At 56.7% G+C, this 26,748-nt stretch overlaps 2 protein-coding genes across 2 annotated transcripts in view; one reads left to right on the forward strand and one right to left on the reverse strand.

Annotated features, from left to right (window-relative positions):
- Nucleotides 1-7,927, forward strand: part of HMGCS2 (3-hydroxy-3-methylglutaryl-CoA synthase 2) — a 28,799-nt gene extending 20,872 nt beyond the window's left edge. The window contains exons 6-9 of the mRNA XM_077824708.1: nucleotides 3,612-3,782; nucleotides 5,598-5,704; nucleotides 6,536-6,661; nucleotides 7,821-7,927. Coding sequence (XP_077680834.1) covers nucleotides 3,612-3,782; nucleotides 5,598-5,704; nucleotides 6,536-6,661; nucleotides 7,821-7,927 — 511 coding nt within the window. The remainder of the gene's footprint in view (nucleotides 1-3,611; nucleotides 3,783-5,597; nucleotides 5,705-6,535; nucleotides 6,662-7,820) is intronic.
- Nucleotides 7,928-15,027: 7,100 nt separating this feature from the next.
- Nucleotides 15,028-25,781, reverse strand: PHGDH (phosphoglycerate dehydrogenase). Its single transcript, XM_077824682.1, has 12 exons — nucleotides 25,644-25,781; nucleotides 24,661-24,812; nucleotides 23,390-23,455; nucleotides 22,179-22,233; nucleotides 21,988-22,086; nucleotides 20,913-21,045; nucleotides 20,033-20,181; nucleotides 18,956-19,108; nucleotides 18,396-18,528; nucleotides 16,823-16,950; nucleotides 16,056-16,284; nucleotides 15,028-15,182 (listed from the first exon to the last, which is right to left on the reverse strand). The coding sequence occupies exons 1-12, from the start codon at nucleotides 25,779-25,781 to the stop codon at nucleotides 15,028-15,030; spliced, it is 1,590 nt and encodes a 529-aa protein (XP_077680808.1).
- Between the last annotated feature and the right edge of the window lie 967 nt (nucleotides 25,782-26,748).

Genomic DNA, 26,748 nt, shown 5'->3' on the forward strand with positions numbered 1-26,748 from the left:
ACTAGTTTAAACCTGCAAGAGACCCATGCCCCATGCTGCAGAGGAAGGTAAATAATTGGATTCATGATAATTTCAACCCCATCATTCTTCATAACTGAAGGTTTCTCCTTCTGCAGAGGCTGAAGGTAGGGTGACCAGGTAGCACGTGTGAAAAATCAGGACCGGGGGCAGGAAATAGGAAACTATATGGGACAAAGCCCCAAATATCGGAACTGTCCCTATAAAATTGGGATATCTGGCCACCCTAGCTGAAGGTTAGTGGTCTACTAGAGAAGTCCATGAACTACCCTTTTTCAAAATGGCTGCTACCTCCTATTGTCCTCAGTAGGACGGAAGTGCCCCCGCACACCCTGGGGGAGCGCCATCTTCCCTGAGTGCTGCTGTAGTTTCAGTCCTATGGAGAACAATGGGAGATGGGAGCCATTTCGAAATGGGGCAAATTCCTTGTGACAGTCTTTCAGTTATGAGAAATAGGGGCAAAACATGGCCATCACTCTAAATAGCTTTTTAAAAACTGCCCATTGCATCAGCTCTACTCAACAGAAAGGTCAGATTTCGGGGGCAGGAACTAGGGCGTTTGTGTGTTTGTGCAGGGTGTGTGTATATGCAGCTGAGACCATCCCAATCCCACATAAGGGATGCCAAAAATGGGGGGAAAAACAACAATAAGGCTTTTAAAGAGACAAGGCGGGGGAGGTAATATCTTTTGGAAGCTGGTCCAATAAAAGATATGACTTCAACCACCTTGTCTCTCTGATATCCCGGGACCGACACAGCTACAAGGACACTATATGCCTTTTAAAATCAGTTTAATCTTATCTGAGTCAATAAACATGAAAAAGCCTCAATCATACTTGTGCGATCTCACAGTTAAGGGCAATTGCACCTGTATTCCCCTTCCATGGTCCAGCCAGGGCACTCACTCTCAGGCTTCTTGCTCCCCAGCCGTCACCTCTCTGGGGCAGAGACACGTGTTTCTCTCCCTCCTGTCTTTTCTGGCTGCATCATTCCCTGCCTACACTGTGAATCCCCCAGCAAGTCAGGTGGCCTAAACACACCTGGTTTGTTTTTCTCCTCAAAGGCTCTGATCAGTGTAATTGTTCACAGCTGAGTTACCACCTAGCTCTTTCTAAGCAAGAACATTTATTCTTAAGATAAAAGTGTTACAGAGAAAACACTGCAAACAATAAAGGAACCTATGCTCAAGCTAATAAGCTCACCAGAGATCACCCCCTGTCTCTAGCAAGGGCTCTAGCAGGCAAACAGTCATTCAAGCCCCTCCAAGTGGCTTTTCTGTGGTTATAGGTCCATAACCACCTTGGCTGAGAGCAAGCCCACCAGTGAATCTGTGAGTCCCTCTTTTATCCAGCTGGGACCTCTCATCTTGTCCTCCTATAACAGGTGAGCTGCAGACAATAGGTTACTCCTGAGGGCACAGTTAAGAGAAAGGCCAGAGATGAGAAGTTGCCTCCCCCCACAAGTATTTCCTGGGAAACCTACTCAACTAAAAGTTCAGCCTTGTCTGGCCCTGTCAAGTTTCCTTCCCCACTCTGAACTCTAGGGTACAGATGTGGGGACCTGCATGAAAGACCCCCTAAGCTTATTCTTACCAGCTTAGGTTAAAAACTTCCTCAAGGTACAAACTTTGCCTTGTCCTTGAACCCTATGCTGCCACCACCAAGCGTGTTAAACAAAGAACAGGGAAAGAGCCCACTTGGAGACGTCTTTCCCCAAAATATCCCCCCAAACCCTTTACCCCCTTTCCTGGGGAAGGCTTGATTAAAAATCCTCACCAATTTGCATAGGTGAACACAGACCCAAACCCTTGGATCTTAAGAACAATGAAAAAGCAATCAGGTTCTTAAAAGAAGAATTTTAATTAAAGAAAAAGTAAAAGAATCACCTCTGTAAAATCAGGATGGTAAATACCTTACAGCGTAATCAGATTCAAAACATAGAGAATCCCCCTAGGCAAAACCTCAAGTTACAAAAAGACACAAAAACAGGAATATACATTCCATCCAGCACAGCTTATTTTACCAGCCATTAAACAAAAGGAAATCTAACACATTTCTAGCTGGATTACTTACTAATTTAACAGGAGTTGTAAGGCTTTATTCCTGATCTGTTCCTGGCAAAAGCATCACACAGACAGATCCTTTGTCCCCCGCCGATTTGAAAATATCTTGTCCCCTCATTGGTCATTTTGGGTCAGGTGCCAGTGAGGTTACCTTAGCTTCTTAACCCTTTACAGGTGAAGGGGTTTTGCCTCTGGCCAGGAGGGATTTTATAGCACTGTATACAGAAAGGTGGTTACCCTTCCCTTTATATTTATGACAGGCCCATTGTTTCAAAGAGTCCCTTGAAGATCAGAACACTGCCAGGGTTTGCATTTGTCCCGGCTCCCTACTAGAGACATTCCAGACAACCCCCCAGGAATACATGAACATTTTCATTTTTAATACAGTGAACTCCTAAAATGCTTCAACCTGATTCAGTCAAGCTTGGTGAGGATACACAGGTAATTGCCACATCTGTCACCTACGGTTCTTGTGTTGTCAGCATGGGGCAGAGTTCAGCTTTTCGCTGCCGCAGAGAGATTTAGTTCCGCTGTTAAAAATAACACATTCAAGTACACCCTGTGTCCAAGAGTTCACTGTCTGGGGAGAGGCCAAGACGGGGCAAAGTTCAGGCTGTTTGGGTGCCTAGCTGCATTTCCAGACTGTAACGTGTGTGGATTTGTTTGACTTTACCCTACCTTCTGAATTTCCTGAGTTTGGGAGAACGCCACCATCCCACTTGTATTTCACCCCAAGTAACAGGTCTGCACTCCCAGCCTTGATGGAATTGTTTGCTGTCTGGGAGCTGTACTACTGCTACGGCAGGTGAGATTTCCCACGGAGGCCATGACCACGTGGGGCACAGAGGTGTCCCTAAAGGGCACGTGGGCTTTTGCAGCAGGTCAGATTTCCATGGGGGGATGGTAGCTGTTTGGTGAATGACAGTTCTGTGTCGGGGGTATTGAGGTTTCTCTAATGCCAGCTGCAGGCGTCTCCCCAGATAATGCCGAGTGCTCCTTGCTGCTCTGCATCCCTACTGAGTGACTGGCATGAGGCTGAACACAGCAGGTCTATGTCTGCACTGGCAGCAAAGGCATGATGAGTATCATGTCACCCAGCTCGATTGCTAAAAATGGAAACACAAAGCGGGTGTGGGAGCAGCAGCTGTTCGAGGGGCTCAAGACTTTCTAGCCGGGCTCCGGGGAGTGTGAGATTTCCCTAGCTGGTGCCATGGCCCATCAGGCAGGTGAGATTCTCTTCCGGGGGCAGCGACTGTCCAGGAAGGGGAGCGATTCCCCAGTAGGGACTGTGCAAATTCAAGCAGGGTGCAATGTGAGTAGACAGGGCTGCAGGACTTCAGGCTGGCGGCACTTCAGTAGCCGATATTTGCAGAGCTGCCAGCCATCGACCCTTGCTGTTATCCACACAGTCCGCTGTGGGGAGACGGATAGCCAGAGGGGATTCGTGCTGGGCAGCTGGTGCATTTTCTCAGTGCAGTTGGTCCCCTTGGCTGCTGAACCCACGAGTGAACCTGCTCCTCCCTCTTCCCAGGGGGGTGAAGCTGGAAGACACCTACTCCGACAAGGATGTGGAGAAGGCCTTTCAGAAAGCTAGCTTGGAAATGTTCAGCCAGAAAACCAAGCCCTCGCTGCTCCTCTCCTCTCGCAATGGCAACATGTACACCCCGTCTATGTATGGCTGCCTCGCCTCCCTCCTCGCACAGTGAGTGCCAGCTCCAAGCCTCCCTTTCCGCCGAGCCCTGCCCCACCCCTGCGTCCCCAGGCCTTGGGACTCCCACAGCCCGGCAGAGAACAAGCCAAAGGGTTGGGCACAAAGCCGACACTCAGTTGGGGTCTGAGCCTGCAGCCTTTGTGCTGAGCAGCAGTTACTCCTCGTCCAAAGGGTCTTTCTCAGCTACTGAGCCGCAACGCAGGGAAGACTGAAAGAAGAGCTGTGATTTTTCCAGGTCTCTGCCTGGGGTTACGTTTTTTTAAAAACTGGAGCAAAAATGACTCAGCCATTTGAGTACCAAAGCTGTGTGTGCGTGCGTGCAGGCGTGCGAGCAGGCAGGCGTGCGAGCATGTGCGTGTTTGAGAGCAGCGGGGTACGTGTGCTCAGTCGTTCACGTGCGTGCGTGTGAGTGGGCAGATGCTTGAGTGCATGCATGTGTGTGAGAATGGGTATGTGTGCACACATGAGCAGGTGTGGGGCGGGGGGGCGCGGTTTGCCATTATAAAATATTTGTTCTTGCAACCTTCTCCTGACTTGCAGTTACTCCCCATCAGGAGAGCTCGGCCCGAGAAGGGGGCACATTGCAGGGTTGCACAGTGACCTTTTCCCTGCCATGACCTGTCTGTGGGTTTTTCCCTTTCAGTGCTTCACTCTGCAACTTTAAAGGTCTTTTTATTTCATTCCTTGCATAGAGTTGCCTGGAACTGCATGCCCAGCTCTGTGCACCTGTCAGGGGAGGGAGACCACGCCCCAGAGACACCCTCCTTGGGTGGGCTTCATGGAGCTAGATGGGTGGCTCCATCTGCTTGCTCCCTGCCCCCCTCAGAGAGCAGAGGCTTTCTCTCCCAGCAGCGAGGGCAGCCACAGGAATTTCAATTAAATCCAAGTTATCGGTGCCGTTTAACCAGACCCCGTGTGTGTCAGAGGCAGAGGGGAAAGAAAAGACTCAGCCCCTCTGAGGGTGGGGTAGACCCTGCTCCTGCAGGTTGGCAATCGTGCACTTCAAGGATGATGGTGCTAACTGTGCTTTACAGAGCCTGCCTGCGCCTGGCCCTTAGCGCACTCTCTCCCCCACAGCTCCTAGTTCTGCCCAAGACACAGCAGCGTCCCCTGCTCTCCCTGCTCTCAGTAGTGACTGCCATGCACACTAATGCTCCCCGCAGTGCTGCTCGTCTAGCCTCTGGTTTTTATATCACACCCATCACCAGGGTATCTTGGCTCCTCATGCATGCTCTCCCAGCTGCTGTCTTGAGGCATGTCTGAACCTGATCCTTCTAGGCCCCACTTCAGGGAGCCTGCTGGTATGGAAAGCCTGGAGACAGTTTCTCCCTGCAGTAACTGCAGATCTGGTTTCCTGGTGGCTCAGATGCAGGTGACGCTCCCTTACCTCACTCGTCATCACCAAATCAGCCCACAGCGGTGCCCACTTGCAACTCCAAAACCTGCTTCTGCTCCTCGCCTGGATCCCACAGTCCTTAACGCCAGTGACAGGAGCAGGAGGCAAAACTCTTCTGCCCTTCTCTGCCCGCTTCCTGGGGTTACCTGCTGTCATGCAGGGGGATCTTTTCTATTTTATGGAGGTACAGCCTAGGTTCAGCCCGGGGGCCGTTTCTGGTTGCCCCCCACTGATTTAAAATAAAATCTCTGATTTCCAGCATGTCCTGGGTCAGAGTAGCTCACCTACAGCCCGCACACTGCCCCCTGGGACGTCAGCTTGCCAGGCCGTGTGGGTAGCGCCCAGGATTTGAGGCGTCTGCCCTTTAGCACGGATGTTCTCCACTGACAGCTTGGTTTGAATTGCCACAGATACTCTGCTCAGCAGCTGGCTGGCTCCAGGATCGGGGCCTTCTCCTATGGCTCGGGATTGGCTGCAAGCTTGTTTTCCATGCGTGTCTCGCAGGATGCTGCCCCGGGTGAGTCCCTTCCTATTTCCTCCCCTCGCTTGTCATCGGACGCCTTAGGTGGCAGTGATGGCTGTGGAGGGTCATCCTGCCTGCTCTGGCCTGGGGATGAGGCTTCGGTTCCCAGCCCAGCCCTAAGCCTGGGGAGCTCCTGAGTCCCCAGCCCGGACATGGTTGTAAATATCCTGAGTGCAGGAGCAGATAGTGCAGGGTGGGGGCCGGAGAGTGGGCCTGGACGACCCCCGTGTTGAACAGGTTTTGGGGGGGGTTGCCTTCCAGTGGGCAGCAGTAAAGGGGGACCCTGGAACTGCCACAGCAAACCTGATCCAGAATCCAGCCACTCTTGACTGATATAGCGGCCAGCACCCACTGCTCCAGAGGCAGGTGCACAAACCCGGGGGGCAGTTAAGGGGTTGCTTGTCCGTGGTGTGGGTGTGGGCAGGCCCCTCAGCAGCTGGCTAAGATTGGAATGTGACCTGACTCACAGTGTGACTTCAGAAAGCCCTAGGGAGGGACACTGTCCCAGCTGGGCTTCCACCCTCATCCCGAGCTGGGTGCTGGGATCGGAGCTCAGGCCACCACACAGTGTGGTGAGGTGAGATTCATTAGGGATTCTTTGTCGGCTTCTGAATGGCTTTGCCCACCTGGGGAAGGAGACAGATGGTGTACAGGGCCTGTGGGGACAGCCTTGGTCTGCAGGGGGAATTATCTGGACACCCGTCCCCTGCAGGGGATCTGCGACCTAATGGGGCAGTGTTCATTGGTTATGGATTCCTTGGGTACTCTCGGCTTCCCTAGCCCTGATTTGCTCGCTCTCTCACCAGGAGACTCTCTCTTTGCCAGGTTCCCCCCTGGACAAGCTGCTCTCCAGCCTCTCTGACCTGCAGACTCGCCTGGATGCCCGGAAGCAGGTCCCCCCAGAGGAGTTTGCAGAAATCATGAAGCAGAGAGAGGAAACCCATCACCTGGGTGAGGAAGCACAGTCAGAGGGCCCAGCTGCAGCCAGCACTCTGGTGCTGACACCTCAGTGGGGCTGGACTTCCTAATGTTGGGCCTCTAAATCCTCAGGAAGGAGCCTGATTTTCAGTCATGCTGAGCACCTCCAGCTCCTCTCAAAGGGTGGGTGGGAGTGGAGGAGGGTGCAGGTTCAGGCCTGCGACCCCTGCCCATGGCGACTATTACTGGGAAGCCCCTGCTGCTGCTTGGGGGGGCTGAATCCGAGTGGAGTCTGCGTGATGGCCATCCAGGAAACATCAGTGCATATCAGTGAACTCCGGCAGCTGCAAGTCACTGGCAGACAATACACATGGAACCGCACATGGTCCCCTCTAGGGACATGCCTGAAAACCCTTGGGGTAACAGAAAAAGGGCAGGTGTCTCTTCACCCAGGCTGGCCTTAGATTCAGTGTCCCAGGCACGATGGAGAAATTCCTACTGACATCCTAATCCTGCAATAGACACTGGCCCCCTTGCTAAACCACCATGAACAGCTGGACACACACATCCCTTCGTTAATTACCTGGCAATGCTCCCTTACCACTGGCCCTCCTTTTTCTTTTGATTCTGTACAAACTAAGTCCAGGGAAACAAGGTCTCTTCTGCCCTAAGTACCCTTCTTCCCTGCTGGGGAAGCATGGGACCCCCCTCTCTCCCGCAGCCTCTGAGTGGAGGTGCAGGCCAAGGCTTTGGAGGATCATTTGAGGCCCTCACCTGCCAGGAGCCTTACTAAGCTCAGATGTGCTGCATCCATCATCTAGTGTCTGTGCTGGAGAGCTGGCTGGCTGGAGCTTTCTGAAGCCAGTCTGGCCAGAGCGCCTTCCGGCTCCCAAGTAGTGTATTTGCAGGCAGCGGGGGCCAGTAGCTGGAGCCCAGGACTGGAAGTCAGGAGACCTGGCAGCTGTTCCCAGTTGTAGCATTCATATCATCTCATCCCTGCCAGGGCTGCCCAGCCAGAACTGCGCTGGGAGCCTGCAGGGAGATCCAGACCTCAGGGTCACGCCTCCAGCAGCTGCCCCTCTCCCCGTGGCAATGCTGCCAGGTTGTTTACAGCCCCAGCACCAGGGGATCCTGCCCCACAGTTGCAGCACCCTGGAGCAGCCACGCTTCAATCCCGTTCCTCTCTCTGCAGTAAGCCACACTCCCCAGGGCTCTAAGGATGACCTGTTCCCTGGCACCTGGTACCTGGAGCGAGTTGATGACAAACACCGCCGGCAGTATGCCAGGAGGCCACTCTAGGGGGGACAGGCTGCCAGGTGGGTCTGAATCCTCCTTGGGGGCCTGGTGATTGCAAGACAAACAAAGGCAGATGGGGAGTTGGGCGAATGGGGTGGAGGAACAGGGAATCAAGGCAGTACTTGGAGGAACTTCCTTTCTGAGTCCATTTCTCCTGGGGCATGGGAAGAACAGGGACTCTGGAGATTTCCACAAGGCAAGGATGATTCCAGTGGGAACAGAGAAGGTCTGGGACCATCCAGCAGCGGGGTGCTCATCAGAACATTAGGAATGGCCAGACCCCTGGTCCAGCCAGCCCAATCTCCTGTCTTGGACAGTGGCCAGAGCCAGTTGCTTCAGAGGAAGGTGTAAGAACCTCACAACAGGCAGAGGTCATGTAATCTCCCCACCATACTGGGTCTCATCCTGGTCTCCAGCAGTTGGAGATTGGCTTACGCCCGTAGGCAGGAGGTTTGGTGTCCCATCCCAAATGTTTGTCATTGCTGATCATATGTCTGGATTCCCCTGATAGACAGATAAAGGTCTAGTCCCTCTTTGAGTTCTGTGAAATCCTTGGCAAGATGCAAAAAGGGACTGGCTGGTGGTCAGTCTGAGCTCTTCTAGTTCTTCTTCCTCGTTTCACATGTTCCTTGCATGTGTGTGTAGACACTTCAGTGCATTAACACCTCTCGGTCTACACCTGCTCTTTGAGGGCAGCTCCACCTGCTGCCTTACTCAGTGCTAGTGACCCAGCAGCTGCTGCCAGCATAGAGCCTGAGTTTCTCACTCCTTACCCAGCAACATGCAACACTGTTCTAAATCTGGGCAGGGTTTAGCAGGGGGAAAATGCCCTTGGAGAGAGGAGCTCACAGAGGGGAGCTGAGTGAAATTGGGAATTTCCATCTTGACATTTCAACCTTTTGTTTGGTCCTGAAATGGGACAAAAGGTTGGAATTTCCCATTGAACAGCAAGGTCTAAATCAGGAGTGGGCAAACTATGGCCCGCGGGCCGCATCTGACCCATTAGGGCTTTGGATCTGGCTTGCGGGATTGCCACCCCTGTGGTGCTGCGGGGCTAAGGCAGGCTCCCTGCCTGCCCTGGCCCAGCTTCCGGAAGCGGCCGGCACCATGTCCCTGCGGCCCCTGAGGGAGAGGGGACAGAGGGTTGCACACTGCCCTCTCCTACAGGCACCACCCCCTGAAGCCCCCATTGGCCGGGAACAGGGAACGGCAGCCAATGGGAGCTTCGGGGGAGGTACCCGCAGGCGAGGGCAGCGTGCGGAGTCCTCTGCCCCCGCCCTCCTCCTGCAGGGGCTGCAGGGACATGGTGCCGGCCGCTATTGGGAGTGGCGTGGGGCCAGGGCAGGCAGGCTGCATGCTGCTGCCATCCCAGAGCCACTCAAGGTAAGGTAAGCTGCGCTGGGCCGGAGCCCGCAGCTCAAACCCCTCCTGCACCCTGCACTCCAACCCCCTGCCTTGAGCCCCCGCCGCACCCTGCACCCCTCTTGCACTCCAACTCCATGTCCTGAGCCTCCTGCAGCACCCTGCACCCCTCTTGCACCTCAACCCCCTGCCCTGAGCCCCCTGCCACACCCCTCCTGCGCCGAGCCCCCTGCCGCACCCCACACCCCTCCTGCACCCCAACCCCCTGCCACACCCCTCCTGCACCCCAATCTCCTGCCCTGAGCCCCTAAGCCCCCTCCCGCACTCTGCACCGCCTTGCCCTGAGCCCCTTCCTGCACACTGCACCCCCTCCCACATCTCGCACTCCCTCCTGCACCCCACCCCCTGCCCCAGCCCTACATTCATGGCCTTGCCTGCAATTTCCCCATCCAGATGTGGCCCTCGGGCCAAAAAGTTTGCCCACCCTGGTCTAAACATTGCGTTTCAGCGTTATTGAATAAAGCAAAACTTTTCAACGTTCCTCACATCAAAATGCTTCTATTCTGAGTCATTTCAACATTAAACTGTATTTCCTTACAGTGGCACATTGCCTTGTGGGGGTCACCTGTCCTCACTGGGGGCCAGGCTCCCTGGTCAGATTACATCTCCCATAACAGCATGTGATTCCCATGAGCCACCACATAGCTTGGTCAGTGTGAAATTCATGCCTTATGGGAGATGTAGTGCTCCAGGGGCCCAGCCCATGGGAGAGAAAGGGGCCAGAACTACCACTCCCATAAGGCAACGTGCCACGACATGTAAATACAGCTTTATGTTTTATTGAACTGCTACAGAATTAAACATTTTGGGTCAGTTCAAAACTGAAATATTCTGATTTGGTTCGAACCAACCTGAAATGAAATATTTTGCTTAGATTTTTCACAAGGGAAAACTGAAAAGTTTCCAGAACTGTATTTTCCATTGGAAAATCATGCAGACAAATTCCCAGCCAGCTCTAGGAGGATGGTAGGACTCAGTGCCAGGACTCAACAGAACTCCTCAGAGGGAGAGGCTTAGCAGCTAGGTGGGGCTGACAGACCCTGGGGGAGGGGCTTAGCAGTTGGGTGGGGCTGACGGACCCTGGGGGAGGGGCTTAGCTGGCACTTTGGGGCAGCAGGACTCTGGTTCTCTGGTCCCTCTACCCGCATATGCTGCATGCCTATTTGCACTTGGAGCTGGGGGGGTGATTCCCAGCTGGAAGAGATATATCTGCGCTAGCTCTCCTGGAGCAAGTGTGCTACAAACAAACTGTTGCTGTGCACTGTGAGCTGTGGGAGGGGCTAACGCCTTCCCCAAAGGGGGGAGCAAACTGTCAAGTGTCCAGAACATGGGCCTGCTCCTGTCTGTTGAAGTGGCTGGGGTTGAACGGGTTCTGAAGGAGGAAAGAGCGCCCCCCCCCGCCCCAGTTATTGGGCTGGTGTCCTAGGTGGGGAGCTGGGGTCTGTACCAAGGCTGTGAGCTACCATCAGGGGTGGGAGAGAGACAGCAAATTAATCCACTCTTATTGCTCTGTCCCTGTAGACCTGCCCAGCCTCGTCAGAGCAGATCCCAAGGCAATGGCCAAACCACCAACACAGAGCCCACAGGCTCCCACCGCACCAACTGCAAACACCCTGGCTCCATTATCGCAAACGGAAAGACTGATTGCTTTTCCCAGGGACTGCATACCTGGCTGAAGGACCCCATAGAGCTAATGCAGCCCTGCATGCCTGGCTGAGAGCTTCACACCATTCGACCATGTCAGTGCCTGGTTTAGGATTTTCTCTGATGCCAGGCGCTCATTCTGTTCCTCCCGTTTGGCACCCCTTTGCTGGAGGAGTACATTTCTGCAGTGGCAGGGTGATAACCTGGGTGTGTGCGGATCGCCCCCCCGCCCTTTGGCCAGCTCCAATAGACTCAATGGGAGCAAACCACAGGGTGCTATTGAAAAGAAATAAATTCCATAAGCCTTCAGAGCAATGCTGATCTAGGCTGAACAGAGCCAGAGCCTGTCCGCAGGTTTTGTTTGAAATGCTCCTCTAGGGTGGCTTAAAATTCAATAGATTTTTTGTTCTCTTCCTTTCTTCAGAGCTTTCCCCTAGCGGCCCTTAGCTCCTCCCTCCAGGGGTGGTGCTAGCTTTCCTTTGGCTGAACTGGCCTACGAAGAATGGCTCAGACGATGTCACTTTGCATAGTGCTGTACTACTTTGTATTCCATATGCTTTTATATTGCATACAGAAATAAAGCCATTATGAATAGCGGAGACAAACACAGCGACATCACACTGAAGGGAAACCAAAAGCCACAGTTAAATGAGAGGCCCCCATCTGTGGGGGGGGGGTGACAGCGTTACTGCCACCAGGTGGTGCAATTATCTGGTCATGCTGGTGAGGCTGTTCTTCAGACAGTGCTGTGGAGTCTCAGGTTGTGTGTGTGAGCCCCTAAAGGGGAGGCAACAGGCTGGACCAGTGGGCTGCACAGCTCTTTGCTAGACAGTAGGAGGCTGGGAATCAGAACTCCTGACTTCTATTCCTGGCTCTGGAAGGAGATGGGGGCGGCTAAGTGCTGTGTTTAATTATTCTTTGCATTTATATGGTGTCCATTCATTATTGCATCCTCCAGCATTTTGTGATGCTGGCTGTGCAGGAGTCAGTCTTATTGTAGACGTCATAGTCCAGCACACAGATTTGGCACATTCCATCTGAGAGACAGTATGGCAAAGTGAAGGATTCTGGGATCTGCCATATTTGAGATCTGGATTTCCCAGGCTTGCAAAATGGGTATGGAGGAGAATGTTCCTGCCCTGCCACTTCAGCAAGCACTAGGAGATCTTGCTCTGTAATAAGGGCTAGGCTGTGCAGTGCAGACAACTAATTCCAGTCACTGGAAGAGCTGTGATTAGAACTCAGTCTTCTCCAGGCTCGCAACCTTGCCCACCTTTCCCTTAGCCAAAGAATACTTCGATGGTGGAAAAATAATTCTGCGCTTGTCTGTGCAACGGCTTGGTAATGATGCAGGAGGCTGCCTGGGGCTTAGGAGCCAGCTCAGTGCACTTAGAATGCCCAGGAGACTAAGAGCAAGTGTCTAGCAAGTTCTACTGAGCACGTGCAAATGGTAAATTTCTGCAGCCTCTAACTTGATCACAGCTGTCCATGAGGATAGGAAGCAGCACCTCTGAGCGCATGACTTGCCCCTGGCCAAATTGTCACGCTCCTGCGCCAAGGATGGTGATGCTCAAATGGGTTTAAAACTTATACATATATTAAGAGGAAATGAGAAGATTTTTAAACCTAATTCTGAAAGGATGACCTAATTTTTTCCTCAAAAAAATAACCAGTGGCAGTGACCAGCTGGGGAAACTTCAGCCTGAGGGGTTAGTTTGATGACATTCTAAACAGATGAAAACAAGAGGTATAATGGAAAGCGTTACACAGCTTAATCTCTAGGGCAAGGGTGGGCAAACTTTTTGGGCCGAGGGCCAGATTGGGCAATACAAATTGTATGGTGGGCCATGAATACTCACAAAATTGGGGTTGGGGTGCAGGAGGGGGTGCGGGCTCTGGGGTGGATTTGGGGTGCAGGAGGGTGATTTGGGCTGGAATCGAGGATAGTGGAGAGCGGGAGGAGGATCAGGACTGGGGCAGGGAGTTGGGGCATAGGGAGAGGCTGAGGGGTGCAGGCTCCGAGCGGCGCTTACCTCAAGTAGCTCCCGGAGCAGTCCCTTCTCCAGCTCCTACACAGAGGTACGGCCAGGTGGTTCTGCACACTGCCCCATCCACTGCAGCTCCCATTGGAGCACGTAGGAGCTGGAGTAGGGCCATGTCGTGGCTTCCGAGAGCCGCGTTTTGTGGCCCCCGACCCAGCGTCTCGGCTGGAGCGGGGCCGAGCCGAGTGGTCCAGCCCCCAGACACAAGGGGGCTGAGCAGTGTAGTGCGGCTCGCAGGCTGTATCTGGCCCTCAGGCTGTAGTTTGCCCACCCTTGCTCTAGGGCTTGTGCAGGCTTGCTCCTCCTTGCAGTCTAATACACAAAAAGGTGTACCGCTGCAGAACGCCTCCCCTTTTTAGGGATGGGAGAGGCAGAAACGCTGTCAGGCCTTCTCTATGGAGCCAGAAAACGAGGGCTCAGCCCCCCTTGCAGGTCACCTTATGCATGTGTTCTGCAGTATATGCACTCGCTAGGTTTTCTAATGGTCCGAACTCTCATTTTACAGTAGAATATGCTAAAGTCCAGCAAAGCGTGAACTTGACAGGGAAGAGCTGTGTGACAAATTTGCTATGGAAAGGGCCAGTTGTTTTTGCACCATCTCTCTTTCAGGGAGAGAGAGGAGGTGCCAAGGCCCTCTCAGCATGTTAAAAATGGGCAAAACTTTTTTCCAACTCCCCCCTTCTTAACTTGAATATGGCTGGAGAGATGTAGGTTAGTCTCCTACAATCAAGCATGGCCCTGAGGTCAAGTCTAGAATAGTTCAGCCCCATAACATGAGCATTGCAAAAAGCACAAGGACATGCAAATAGGATTCTAATAGAAACAGTTTCTGTAACCTTAACTCTGGCACTTGCACTAGCTCAGCCTGTAGTATAAACAAGCACTTCTAGCCAGCTTCACCTAGACTTCAAGCAGGGCTTGGTTTTTAAATTTCAACCACATCTCCAACCAAACCACTTTTGAAGAAAACTGGCACAGGAGTTTGACTTACAGAGTGTCTGAACCAAACTCGGCAAGGGCAGGGGTGTTGCGAACGTTGGCATGTCAGTCCAGCAAAGCATCTGTTCCAGTTTGGGACTGGTGGCTGAATCCTTGTCACAGGCTGACTGGTCCCTTTAAGAGTGGGTGGGGGTGGTGTCCAGTGCACCTGTGGCTGATTACCTGCTGTCCAGTCGGTCTTAAGACAAGGCACCTGGGGTCTACAGCAGCAGAAGAGGAAGCTGCAGAGAGCAGAAGGCTGCAGGAACATGTGTGATGTCAGACTCCACCCAAGTAGGGGCCTGCCAAATGCAGGGAAGAACTAGGCTGCAGCTAGAAGGTTGGGAAGCCCCAGCGTTGAGTGGTGGTATGAATTCTACATAAACCAATGAGACTCACAAGGGGAATGTATTAAGGGCTGAGGTCTGGAGTTTATTTAAGGAGCCCTGCAGCGGGTAAACGGATGCAGGGCCGCTCTATAGCGACCATGAAGGGTCACTTGGGAGGCAGCTGCCCCTTTTACAGTCCCACAAGCAGGGGCTGGGGCCAAGTCTGGAGGTGTTCCTGGCCCCTCTCCTTTGGGTGCATCTAAGCAGCTGGAGAGAGGCTGGAGTCTGTGCTGCCAGGGCAGGGCTGTAAAGTGCCAGCCTGCACCGTGGGCATGCTGTGGTGCCAGTGTAACAGTGACCTTGCCAGGGGAACAGGAGCGCGCAAAGACATTCTCCCTGCGGGCAAACTCCTGCTTCACCCCCAGCATACCCTGTGACCTCTTCCCCTCCCGCCCTGGGCCGCTGCAGGACACTGAACACAAGACACAAGCACACGCTCTCCTCCCAAATGCTGTATTGACTGTGCTGGGATTTCCTAACTACAACCAATGCTGTGCCTGGCCCCAGCTGAGCTTGCTGGCTGGCACAGTGCTGCCAGGGGAGGGGTTGCATGCTGGTCTTGAACCCGGCCTGGCTTTGTTGGGAGAACAGCTCCCCTGGGAAGCAGCTGCAAGCTCACAGTAAAGGGCTAGAGTGTGAGCTGGAAGGCCTCTGTCACATGCTGCTTCACGTCACCGAGGGCCCCGACTGCTGAAGAGATTCCCAAGATGCTCCACTCTTCTCCCGCCACAGCACAGGAGCTGTGGTAGGACTGGAGCTGTACCCGAGCCATCCCCAGCAGCCCTGCAGATGGGAACAGCACAGAGAGCTCATGCTGTGTGCCTGCTGGGGCAAGGGCACCCAGCAGCAACACAGCCCTTGGCTCTGCCCTGCCGTGACTTAGCACCCCACTGAACATTCCTGCGGGGGCAGGACAAGGCTGAGAGCAGCAGTCCCTTGTGGCTATGGAGCTGGCAGCCCCTGAGCCTTCCCTCATAATCAATGGAAAACTCAGCCCGCCCTCTGGCCAGCATGGCCAAGCAGCCCAGGCTGGTGCAGACAGGTCCTCTGGGACACCAGGCCCATTGTCTGTCAAACCTGTTTCAGGAGCAGGGGATGTTTAATGGCAAAGCAATACCCGGCCCCTGCCTTCCCTGTCACTCCCCCACCTCCTGCTGCAGCCGTTGCCTGCCAGAGGCAGGTGGCCTCATTACAGCCGTAGGTTGCCTTCTCACAACCCCTGGCCCTCAGTTCCCATCATGCTCCGCTCCCCTCCCCATTCCCAAACGACTGCCGGGAACTCCCCTGTAATCCCCCCACTGTACCCTTTCCCCTGTATCTTCCCAACCGAATGCCTTGGATGAGGAGCACAAGGTGGGGTCCAAGAGACCGGGAGCCCATCACTGGTGCAGGTGGATCATGGACCTGTAGCCCCCTACATTCCTGCTTCTCAGGACTGAGGCTTTGTCTGAGCCAGGACTCCCCGCCAGGGCACACCGCTCCCCCTGGTAACTCCGACGGCCCTGCAGCCTCTTAACTCAGCCCGGCACAATGCTGGCCCCAGAGAGGCAGCAGCAGTCAGGGTGGGATCTTACCCCTCCCCTTGGTGAGGTGGGACATTCAGGGCCTAACTGTAACTCATGGACTGGGGGTGGCACAGGCAGGCTCCTTCCTCACCGATCACTGCAGGCAGCGTGCTGGCGTTGGCAGCTTTGGCTCTGTAGAGCAGCAGGTGGCCAGTGAGAGGAACCGGCTGCTTGAAGTTGGCTCCGTTGAGCTCCTGCAGGACGGGGGTGCTGCCTTGGACTGAGCCCACTAGACTGGAGGGGGTCCCCTGTAAGGTGACCTGCAGGAGGCTGTCACCGGTGTACAGTTCCGGCACTGCGTTGCTGTGAGTGGTTGTGACCTGAAGGGGAGAGGGGAGATGACCGCTCAGCAGCCGCATGTCATCGCGGTGGTACTTCCACGCCCCCAGGAGGTACAGCTATCCCCAGGGTACAGCAAAGTGACTTGCCCATGGTCTCCCTGGGAATCTGTGGCAGTGCAGGGAATTGAACCCAGGTCTCTGAAGCCCTAGCCCTGGACCATCCTTTCCCTCTCACCATCTGAAGGGGCTGCAGGCCAGAGAACACCCAGTTGGTGCTAGCCAGGGGCTGGGGCTTGTCAGGGCCCCCTCTAGGGGTCCTACAGGGGGAGACCATCCAGCAGATGCCAGGTGTCCCTGCCTACGTGTAAGGGGTGAGGTGGGAGGGTGCCCCGCTAGTGCAGGGGCAGGGAGTGCCTGCTGGGGGATATGACGAAATAGAGGTGGGCTCTGGTGTTGGCAGACGGGCCAGTGGAGAGTTTGCCCCACACCAGGCAGGCCCAGTGAAGAGACCTAGGGAGGAGACTCCATGTGCACTGACTCCTGGCTGTGTGACTGGGGTCCCAGGCAAGCCGTGTACCTTCAGTCCAGCCTCCTGGACAAGCAGCAGCCCATTCACCAGGTTCACATCCTTCTGTGCTGCTCCTTCTAGCAGGCCAGTAGCCACAGCAGGGCTCAGGTAACTCCCGGCCTTCTGCAAGGGCACTCCTGCAGGTGCGGGGAGCCATGAGGGTTACACAGACACGCTAGCAGAGCCCCAGCCGCAGTAGATCCCCACCCCATGCCAGGCTCCTCTCACCGCTTCCTGCCAGAGGCCACGTTTTAATACAAGGACTCTGCTGTCCCGCTCCCACTCATGTGGCCCAGCCCTGCCTATCGCCATCACCTCCCATCCCATCAGCTCCAGCAGCTGCTCCCCTGGAGAAGTGACAGGAGCAGAGTAACAAATGTAAATGAGCAGCCAGCACCATAGGTCCACCCGCGCTCACTGCCTTCCAGCTTGGGAGCCTCTGCTTCAGAGTTTTGGCCAACCTGGTTTCATAACTCCAGAGCAAGTGGGTGTCTGCCATTTCCCCTGGAGACTATTCCCCAGCTTGGCTTCCCCTTTCCTGCTGCTGTTCCTCCACCGCACTGTGTGAAGCCAGGGCAGGTCCAGCCGCCCCCCACCAAACCCCACTCTGCTCCTTCCTAGAGCTGGTGGACACTCAGAATTTCCATTTTGCAGGAAGTTTTGACATTTCTAAATGTATTTGTGTTCCAAATCTGACTGAAAACAAACGTTTTCAAGATTTCCCGTGAAATGTGAATTTCAAACAGGTTTGGGAAGAGTGTCTGGGGAATTTGAAGTGTTTTGTTTGTGCATTATTTCACAACATGACTTCCAAACCTCTTCCAGTTTTATTGGATGGGGTTTTTGATTGTTACGTTTGTACATCATTTCACGACGGGGCTGGAGCAGTAGTGCACGATGTACAAATATAACGATCAAAAACCCCATCCAGTAATGTGCGAAGAGGTTTTGAAGTTAACAAACAAAATTTGGAAATGTTACAAAATGAAAATTTTTCCCCGTGTGAGAACTTGTTGAAAGTGATATTTTAAAAAAATTTTAATTTAGACAAAAGTGGAATTTTCCCCCTCAAAACGAGTTGATGAAAAGTTTCCAGCCCACTCTCCTCTTCTCCCTCAAAGGGGAGACGGGGGGGTGGGGGGGGAGCAGAGAGGATATTGCTGGTTAGTCCCTGGCCTGGGCCCTTAGGGGATGTCTACACTGCATTGTAAAACCGACATTTTGCAGTGAGGACGCAGGTCAAGCCAGAAGGTTTGTGTAGTGCAGTATGGCCAGGTGAGACCTGGCTCCAGCAATTGTAAATGCAGGTTTACAGTACAGGGTGGACTGGATGCTCAAGCATGGACTTAGAAACACTAAGCCCGGGACCACAATGCAGTGTAGACATAGCTTCAGCTGCCACATGCCTTGTCCTGCCCCGCCCAGGGCAGCCCTGGCACTGCACAGCACCCCCTCTCTGCGGCACTGCTGTGTCAGCACAAGGGCAGAGACACAAGGCCAGCATGCTGCCCACCCAGCTCTTGGAGAGCACCACCACTTGAGAGGAGCAACCCAGCTCTGCCACCCAGCCCTGCGAGCTCACCCAGTGTGGAGACCTGCACGCTTCCCTTCACTGGGCTGGCCAATGTCTGCAGCAGCACACCCAGGGCTTTAGCCAGGGCGATCCAGGGCTTAGTCTGAGGTTCCAAGGCACTGCTGAGAGCCTGGCCGTTTACCTGTGGGCAGGGGGAGGAAGAGGAAAGGGGGCTGAATACATAGTGGGCTGATGGGAAGGGAGAATGCCACTCGCTAGCTCCTGTAAAGCACTTTTTACCCAGTGATCTGCCAGCACTTTACAGGGGAGGGCAATAGCATTACCCCCACTGTACAGATGGGGAAACTGAGGCACACAGCAGGGCGGTGACTTGCCCAAGGTCAGCCAGCTGGCAGAGCCAGTAATTGAACCCAGTTCTCCTGAGTCCCGGTCCAGTGCTCTAGCAACTAGGCCACACACAATCTGAGTCCTGGAGCAGAGGCAGGACCTGAGGCAGCATGAGATGCTCAGTTAACTGTTGGCAGGGCTGTCTGCTTGCTCAGAGCTCTGCTGAGGCAGCGCCCATCCTCGCCCCCAGCCTGCGTCCCTCCCCGTGCCCCCTCACTCACCACGCCAGCCAGCACCTTCCCCTGGGCCAGGTCCACAAACTGAAGGGCGATTTCTTTGCCACAGCGGCTCTGTGCTTCCCGGGTGCTGGCGCCCAGGTGGGGGCAGCTGATCACGTTGGGATGGTTCACCAGGGTGCGGTCCTGTGGCGGCTCCTGCAGACACAGCCTGTCCCATTAGCCCGAGCCGCCCTCCAGGTGAGTAGCCCTGCCTGAAGGGGCATTGCAGCGAAGCACGGTGGAGACGTGGGCACAGCTCCTGGGCTGCAGGCTGGTTGAGTAGCCTGAGTGGCATTTCAGTCCCAACGGCTGATACAGGTGGGGAGGGTACAGCTGGCGCACAGCAGGGGTGTAGTACCCAGCATGAGGGGGGTGTGTCCCGTCCCTATGGCCTGCACAGGGTGGGGGAGACTTCGCTCCCACGCAGAGCACAGAATTAAGGCTGGTTTGGGAATGTTACGGAGTTTCCATTGGGCCATTTCTGAGGGCCTGGCAAGGTTGGGCCCCAGCTCCTCCCCAGAGCCGGGTGCAGATGAGCAGGCGGGCTGCTTCTGCATGGTGGGGGCTGACTGCCAGGGGCCAGGGAAGTGAGTGTCACAGCTGGGTAGGGGGAAGCAGAGTCAGCCCAGGCCTACAGGTCTTGGGCTCAGGGCTACAACAGCAAGGGTGGCTGCGAGGGCTGGAACGTAATGCTCTCCAAGCAGCTGAACCCTGGTGTCAAACCCAACAGCAGGCACAGGGCCCTGAGCCCTGGTGGAGTGGAGCCCATGGCCAGTGAACGAGCCAGGGCATGGGGCCAGGGCTCTGCACCCGTTACCCCCAAGGAGCTACAAGACCATTACATGGGCCAGGAGTAACCCACCCTGGGCAGCAGAGTGGGGATGAACAAGGGGCAGGCTCCTTTGCACCTCTCAGGCCTGGCCCAAGGTCATGCATCTGGGACGGACCCTCTGTTTCTGTGCCCACCCCTCTCCTAGGACAGCAGGCCTTGGCTTGGGGCCAGGGCCCCCATCTGCTGTGGCAGTTCCATGGGGGAATGTGCTCTGGGTCCCGCCTCCGCCCAAGGCCCCATTTACCTACCTCGGTGAAGACGTCGAGGCCGGCTCCCCCACACTGGCCAGACTGCAGCGCCCGGAGCAGCGCCCCCTCATCCACAATGCCCCCTCGAGCACAGTTCACCACCTGCACCCCCCGCCGGCACTTGGCAAAGGTGCTGTCGTTCAGTAACCCTGGGGAGAGATAGCAGGGGGGTAGAGTCTGACAACAAGCTAGCCAGCCTGGCTCTCCTCCCAGCGTGGGCTGCCCTGGACCCACCCGCACCCCCCAGGGAATCCCAGTTAACTGTGTGCAGCTGGTCCCGGCTGGCAGCAGAGCACACATCTACTGGCCTGAGCCCTGGGAGGGACACACCCCAGTCCAGGCCAGAGGGAGTGCTCTAGGGGAGTGTCCCTTAGAGTCCTCTCTTCTGCGATCCCATCCTCCGCCTCAGCATCCCCCTGCCTCCATCTCCCTTCACTGCTGGGGCGTTCTCCTTGGAGGGCCTAGCTGTGAGCCCGCAGTCAGCGTGACAGGACCCCCCTTCACCCTGCCTGGGCTCCGCTATTGGCAGAAGGAGGATGGGAGCTTGTGCACTGGGCTACCATGGCTCTGCCAACCTGCCACCCTCCTGACTGCTGCCCCTGCCATTCCAGCCCTGCCCCTTGGCATGGCTCTGCCAATGCGCCAGCCCCCTTACTGCTGCCCCCCATCCCTCTGGCACAGCTCTGCCAGCCCGCCGCTCCCATGACCACTGTTATCCAGATCTCCTGCTATGGGGCCCTCATCTTGTCCTGCATGGGGTTGTATCTGACTCTCCCCCTAGGCCTGTTTTCCCCTCCAGCCCCCAAGCCCTGTTAATCCCACGGCCTTCAGAGGGGAGAGGCAGAGGCTGGCGTGGCTGCTCTGGGCCCTGCTCCCCTACCTGTGGTGGAGGGCAGGAGCGGCGTGTGTACTGTGATGAAGTCGCACAGGGGCCAGATCTGCTCCAAGGGTAGCTGCTGCACACCGAAGGCAGCCGAGTCCTCGGGTGTGATGATGGGATCGTACCCTATGGTCTAAGCACAGCCACAGCCACTCGCACAGCCCAAGCTGACCTCCTCAGCTTTGGGTGACAGGCCCCCCAAGCCCTGGGGGAGGGGACCTTGGGCAGTAGGGGGCCCGTCCTGAGGGCTGCCCTGCCTTTTCCGAGGTGCAGCAGGGAAAAAGCCCAGCGGGCAAAAGGCCGGGGGGAGGGGGCTCGGTAGGGCGCCCCCTGGGGGCGGAAGGGGGAATAGCTACCAATGCACAGGGGGCAAGAGGCAGCCCTGACCCGGCGCTCCTTACTGAGCAGACCCAGAGCCCTGTCCCGGCTGGCTGGGCTCTAGTCCAACTTGGGCCATGGCTGCATCCTGGCTGGAGGCTGCCTTTGCTGCCTGAAGCGGCGCGCGCCCCGCGTAGTAACTAACGCCCCTTTGCTCTCGCCAGAGAATCCGCACAGCACCCAGGCACAGGGAGCTTCCCCCACAGCGTCAGCACCGTGCTCCCAGCCTTCCCATCGCACACTGCTGGCTAACAGGGCAAGTCTCTGCCTTCCCAGCCGCCCACGGCCCCACGGATGCGCTGTGGCGTAGGAGTGCAAGGGGCAGAGTTAAGGGGAGCTTCCCCCATTGCCTTTCCTGGCTGGGCACTGCTCCATAGTCACATCAGTCTGAGGCACACGAGATGCCCATGTCCCCAGAGAGGCTCCGGGCAGGTACAGACAGAGCAGCCCCCTCCTTAGCGCCCCCCAGGGGCTGCAGCTGCACGGAGAAGCAGATTAACCCTTTCTCCTCCATTCCCCTGGCTGGAGGGAGAATTAATCCCCTCCTCCCCCCACTACCTGTGTGTACTGCGGGAGGAGCATGGGACACATTAACCCTCGCTCTCCCCCTCCCTGGGCACGACCTGCCCTGTGCCTCACCAACCCAACCGAGCCTCTGGGCAGGTTAACCCTTTCCCTTCCCTGCTCCCACCCTTACCTTCATCCCGAAGGCCTGCATCCTGGTGGCCACTTCTCTCCCGATGCGGCCCAGGCCCAGGATGCCCAGGGTTTTCCCATAAAGCTCCATTCCCATGAACTAGAGCAAAGAACGCAGACAGGGCTGTGACTAGAGGCTCCAGGGCAACCCACCCCCCCAGCAGTGCCACGGAGATGGCACCGGACTCTTACCTTCTTACGGTCCCACTTCCCCTCCTTCATCGAGGCGGCTGCTTGGGGGATTTGCCTGAAACACCAACAGCATCGTGGTCAGCAGAGCCTGCAGCCCCTGGCTGAGCCACCCGGGGCAATCCACACTCCATGGGGGCTTCCAGCACCCCAGGGGGCTGTGGGGCCTGGTAGGGGGCGCTTCTTGTGTCTGTGCCCCCGGCATGGGGCATGCCCACTGTGGGGTCAGTGCCCTGCAGAGCATATGAGCCCCAGGGGGAGGTGTGTGGGGGGGACGAGAGGTGCTTTGTGGGTGTCGACTCACCCCAGGGTCCATGCTCTGCAGGGCTACAGGGCGGTGGCTTTGTTCCTTTCCACCCTTCCCCAGCTGGTGTGTGGGGGTCGCGGGCTGTGGAAGGACCTGGGCACATGGGTGGGTAGTTTGGAGTTGGGGGCCAGTGGCAGTGATTGTGAGCAGGGAACAGCCAGGTGCCAGGGCTCTAGGTAGGGGCTGAATCAATGGTAGGGACTAGGGGGTGCCCTGGGGGCTCTGTGTGGGAGGGATAAGAGCAGTGATGGGGGGGTGGATGCCCTGGGGGCTCTTGGCGGGGGAAGACAGGTGCAGCGATGGGGTGGGTGGGTGCAATGATGAGGAGCAGGTAATGGTGGCTGCATGCCAGCGTGACTGAAGTGGGCAGTGCAGAGGGACTCGAAGCTGCCTTTCAGTGGTGGGGAGGAGCATGCCAGTGGGACACAGGCAGGGTCCCGTGGCTCCCTGCTGGGTGTGGAGCTCAGAGCCACATGGCTGGGGATGGGGAGCCAGTGGCTTCTGGATGTCTGGTGCTCTCTGCAGGGTGGCTGGCAGTGCCAGGGAGTGGGTGGGAGCCGAGTACCCAGGGCCCTATGCTGGGGGCAGTGGGTCCGGAGGCTCCGTGCTGGCAGGGGTGATGGGGAGACAGGGCTTATGGATCAGTGGAGGAGATGGGGAGTCGGTGCTCTGGCTTTGTGCCTGGGGCAGGTCAGAGGGGACGTCCCAGGGCTCCGAGGCAGGGGTGGGGTGGGAGCTGGATGCTGAGGGAAGGGGCCATGGGGAAGAGGCACATGCTGGGGCCGAGCACAGATGAGCCAAGCACAGTGCATGTGTGGAGGACTTGGGCTGTGTGCTATTCCTGAGATCCCCAAGCAGTGACAGGGGATGATGGGTGACGGTTGCCCTGGGGGGCAGACGTGCTCACCTAGCCAGGCTCAGGATCATCCCGCAGGTGAGCTCCGCTGCGCTCAGGCTGTTCCCGGTGGGCGTGCTGAGGGCAGAGCAGAGCACACTGGGGTTAGCACAGACATCGGGGACAGGGGAGCCCTGGTGGGCCCCACGGGGCAGGCCTGGGAGTGCTCCTTGCAGTCACTTTCCCAGGGCTTGCGGACACTCAGCCTGAATGAGACTTGCCAACATTCCTAGCCATGATGGCTTTGAACTGGCAGCACTAACTATACTGTCACTCCAAGGCAGGGGCCTCCGGGCACAGAACTCAGTGCTTCGCTGGCTCCGTCTGCCGCTGTCACGTCAGCCTGCGACATCTAGTCTCTTCCAGCCGTGCTGCCCCCCACTTTCTCCCTCCTGCTGAACAGCTGGGTTGGGTCAATTCTAACCCCCACCATCCCCATGGTAGCTGTGTTTCCCCAACTGCATCTCGTTTTGTTCCCATGCCCCACTGCATAGGCTCTGCAGTTGGGATCGGTTCTTGGGGGCCTGCCACAACCTACTCACATTGGGGGATCTGCCCTGGGGGACACTGCCCCCTCCCCCAAGTGGCCCATCAGAGCAAGGGGGGGCTGGAGCATGAGTGAATAACCAATCTGTCAGTCTGGTGGCCAACATGAAAAACCCAGAAAAACAAAACATTTTGTTTGACTCAAAAATGAATTCGTCATTTAATATTCAGAGTTTTTTTAACTTTTGCTTTTTAACCAAGTTCAGCTGGATTTCAGAAGTTGTTTCAAAACAGAAAGTCAAAAGGCTCCATTGCAAAAGTCAAAGCGAAATGTTTTCAAAGTTTCACTCCATTTTTGGCTGAATCAATTTGCTGAATTTGGCCCCAAACTGCATTTTCAGCAGAAAACTAAGTACAAAAAAAAAGGTACGTGGCCCTAGGCGGACCACCCAGGAGCACCCTCAGAGCCAGCTGCGCTGCTAAACCTCTGGGACCTGACCCAGAGCCCTGTGCCCCCCACGAGACATGCTCAGAGAGAATGGGAATGGAACTGTGCCCCTTTCAACTCCTGTCTAGTCCCTGGAGCCTTTTCTAAGTAATGGCGTGGCAGCAGGGGAACCACATGCCCACACATCTGCAGGTATGCACCCTGGATCTGCTCAGATGCTGCCCCCCTCCCATGCACACAAGCGCTGACCTCGGACACACGTGTCCAGAAACTGGACACACGTTGCCAAGGCCAGCATAGCCATTGTGCGGGAAGAAGCAGCTCTGTCCTGGAGTCACACTGCTCTTACTTCATCACCAGGATGCCCTTCCTCGTAGCTGCCTCCACATCCACGTTGTCGACACCGGTGCCGGCCCGACCGATCACCCGCAGCTTCTCAGCGGCCTGGATGATGTCTGCGGTTACTTTGGTCGCCGAGCGGACGATGAGCCCATCGCAGTCCTGAAGGAGTGAGCGCTGGAGCGCATGGGAAGAGGAGGCCAGAGCCCTCCCCCCGCTTCCATAAACCACTGCTCCCCCCACCCCCTAGTGTGGGTCTTAAGGCCAGAAGGGCCCCTAGCCAGCCTGACCCCAGTATAGCAGGCCCCCAGGAGCCATCCCCAGGGGTTCCAGCCCAGAGCCTGGGGTTTAGACAGAGACGCCCCAAGCCGGGTGCAAAGTGTCAGAGACTCTACCCCGTCCCTGGGCGAGGTTCCAGTCTGACTCTGCCCCCTCCCCCAGGGTTTTGCTGCCCCAGGGGCAGAGACCCACACGTCCCAACAGGGGGGAGCCTTGGCTGTCCTGCCTGCAGGAGCCCTGGTTCCTCCTGCCCCAGGTCACACCAAAGCCTCTGCTCTGCCCCCAGCTGGCGCCCTGCCTCTCTCCTGGAGCCCCTCTCCCCGCCCATGCCCGCTGAGCGTGCCTAGCCCCCACCCCGGGCACGGGAGCTGGGGGGCCCACTGGCTCTGGGGGGTTCTGGCTGGGGCGGTGCGGGGGGGGGGCAGGGCTCCCCAGCAGAGGCTGGACCCGACCCCGCACGTGCAGCCCTTGGCTGGACGGTCGCCTCAGCTCCTGCCCCGGCCCCCCCCCCCGGCCCAGGCCTCCAGTCCCCGCGCCGCGCAAAACCCACGGCTGTTGCATCAGGCGCGGGGCGGGGAGCGCGGCACGGAGCCCGAGCCAGCCAGGACTCGGGGGCCCTGTGCCGGGCACGGGCCAGCTGGCACCCGGGAGCAGCCCGCGTCCTCTGCCCAGCCTGCACCCCACCGAGCAAGGCAGCTCCCCGGCAGCCCCCACCTGGATCTCCGCCAGCAGCTGCTCCCGGCTGAGGTTGGGCTTGTCCAGCGCCTGGATGCCGCCGGCCTGCAGCAGCTGCTTGCAGCAGGGGTCCAGGCTGTCGCTGAGCAGCACCTTGCTCAGCGTGGCGAAGGCCATGGCGAGCGCAACGGCTGCGACCAGCCAGGGACGGGCGGCTGCACGTTTGGCAATCCGGGAGCTGCGCCTCCAGCTTCGCAGCTCTCCCTAAACCCGGCTAGCTCCGCCCCGGTCTGTCACTCCCCGGCTCCGCAGCACCCCCGCCCCTGCCTCCCCCAGCCCAGCAAGCGGGACAGCGCTGCCCTGCCAGCCGCGGGCACATCGTCCCGGCCCGGGCCCGGGAGCAGGCGTTCGGGGACCCGTAAGAGCGCACAGGAGCCCGCTGCCTGCCCTGCACCTGGGCTGGGGCTGCCCTGCACAGCAGGACCCAGGCTCTGCCTCCTGACAACGGGGAGGGGCCCTTCCCCTGGAGATGGTCTGTGCCCTGTGGAGGAAGAGAGACCCGGCCAGCAGCTCAGCTCCCCCAGGCCTCAGTTGGTCTGTCTGCAAAGTGGGGTTAATAAGGTCTCCCTCCCTGGCAGGGGCCTACACATCCCCTGTCTGTGTAGAGAGCCTCCCATGGAAGGGCTGTGAGATCAGTGCTATGGTAGGAGTGTTATTACTCTCAGTCTCACTGAAGGCCTCTGGGACTTGATTCCTCTGGCTGAAAACCAGCCCCCGGAGGCCAGTCGGGATTCAGGTCCTGGCAGGATTTGGGCTTATGCAAAGCTCATTGGGGTGGGTGTGTAGCTTTACACTAGCGAAACCCTCCCCCTTTCAAGTGCAGCACACCCATCACTTGCCCGTTCTTGCAAAGTGAGTTGGAAAACCGCTCAGGAGAAGGGCAAGCATCTGACAGTCGGCAACCAGGGCCAGATTCTGTCCTCAGTGATGCTGGGGTAAATCTGGAGTCACTCCACTGTGGTCACCAGTGTCCCTCCAGCAGTACGTGGGTGTAACTGAGATCAGGATCCCTCTAGATTAGGAACTCGTATTCCTCCCAATTACTTTTGCTGTGATTTGAGGCAAAGCATGCTGTTAAGAATTT

Source organism: Eretmochelys imbricata, chromosome 8 (genome assembly GCF_965152235.1).
Source record: "Eretmochelys imbricata isolate rEreImb1 chromosome 8, rEreImb1.hap1, whole genome shotgun sequence".
Classification (NCBI taxonomy): domain Eukaryota; kingdom Metazoa; phylum Chordata; order Testudines; family Cheloniidae; genus Eretmochelys; species Eretmochelys imbricata.

Coding starts and splice junctions, on each gene's coding strand:
- PHGDH (XM_077824682.1), bottom strand. CDS start 25,781: ATGGCCTTCGCCACGCTGAGCAAGGTGCTGCTCAGCGACAGCCTGGAC. Junction 22,234..23,389: donor ATGATCCTGAGCCTGGCTAG/GTGAGCACGTCT, acceptor TTGGTGTTTCAG/GCAAATCCCCCAAGCAGCCG. Junction 22,087..22,178: donor GGAAGTGGGACCGTAAGAAG/GTAAGAGTCCGG, acceptor TCTTTGCTCTAG/TTCATGGGAATGGAGCTTTA.